The 1,387-nt window shown below is 37.4% G+C and overlaps 1 protein-coding gene across 1 annotated transcript; it reads right to left on the bottom strand.

Moving 5' to 3' along the window:
* Positions 1-917: 917 nt before the first annotated feature.
* LOAG_19085 (hypothetical protein) lies at positions 918-1,351 on the bottom strand (the record flags this gene model as incomplete). The annotated part of the gene is made up of 2 exons (XM_020451741.1): positions 918-1,089; positions 1,247-1,351. Coding segments are annotated over 2 exons (276 nt in total), but the record flags the coding sequence as incomplete, so codon positions are not given.
* Between the last annotated feature and the right edge of the window lie 36 nt (positions 1,352-1,387).

Below are 1,387 nucleotides of genomic sequence, written 5' to 3'. Positions count from 1 at the left end.
TGATACAACTATGTCGGTTTTTACGCACATATTACTTGCTTTTTGTATAACTCATTCATCACTGCGCACCAATTCATCGCGTAATATATAAATATATATTTCACATCCTTTTTGTTAACTAGTAATGTTGTGCAAGAACAATATTACATCTTGAATAAATTAATCTATACCGCTGAGAAATGAGTTCACAGATTAATGATTTCCCAACAAATGTAGGCATAAAACAAAGAACTTTAAGTTATCTTGGGGTCAGGTAGTTCTAACCTCTTGGACTGTTGTAAACAAATCCACGATAAAGGGGATTCGGACTAGTAATCAGGGGAGTTTCTACAGTCCAATTATTGAGTTACTCACTCAACAACACATGCTCAAATCAGCTAAGGAACTGTGCGCTCCGATACGCATAAATTCAACAAACTTGGTGATCAATTTATATTTAATATTCTCTGAAAACTCTTGTAACATATAATACTTCTTCGTCTATCAGTAAACGGTTGTCAGCCAATATTGACTGTGTCTACACACGAAATTTCACAATTTTCATAACACTTTTTGAATATTGTGCTTAAAATACGAACCTGGTAACTGGACAAAAAGCGATAATGTTAAACGTTTAATATCGTTAAATAAACGGTAATGCTTGAATAAGCTGGAGCAAAAGTTGTCGGGAGCAAAAGTTTCCTATCTGGAATATCTCCATCGATTCCCAGCTAATAAGTATGGTGCCAACACAGCTTTCCATTTGGAAGTGGAGAACTGTGCAAAAAATTTAAGGTTAAAGCGACGGAGGAATAACTGCAATTGGAAAACTGCTTGAAGGTAAAATTGCCAACAGTTCTTTGTCAATGATACATGAATGACTTAATGACACGTTGAACGCACTAGGAGAATATAGACTTGGACTAAACTGGAAAAACTTGTATTTGTTATATGGCCCTTTTGTAAGCAATTCAGGCACTCCTCGATTGTTTTCAAGCGCTCCATTCGTTGCTTTGCTGTTTGGTAGACTTGACATTCATCATCCCACTGATCCTCGTTGCAAAATGAAGTTGCTTTTACTATCGTTTGGATTGGGCTGCTTGATTGCGGCTAAAGCAGATGTCTCTCTTTTGGTACTGCATGGGTTGTGACTCAACTTCGACTCGGTTGATTTTCGTGGTACTCACTACATGAGGCCTAGCTTCTCTGTACTTCCTCATTTCTTTGGACTAATTCCTGCAGGAATTTTCGGAGTCTAGTGGCCGACCAGAACTTCTGGTCCTTTTTGTTGGTAAACTTTGTCTAACATCCAAATTGGCAATCTACTTTCGATAATAATTTCAATGCTGGAATGCTCCAAATACTCACCCATTGCTTTCAGTTGTCGAAGTATTCTTTCCATAGATCC

This window comes from Loa loa (genome assembly GCF_000183805.2).
Source record: "Loa loa unplaced genomic scaffold supercont3.1378, whole genome shotgun sequence".
NCBI classification, from domain to species: domain Eukaryota; kingdom Metazoa; phylum Nematoda; class Chromadorea; order Rhabditida; family Onchocercidae; genus Loa; species Loa loa.
Note: the sequence above shows the minus strand (reverse complement) of the source record. Positions and strands in the feature narration are given on the sequence as shown.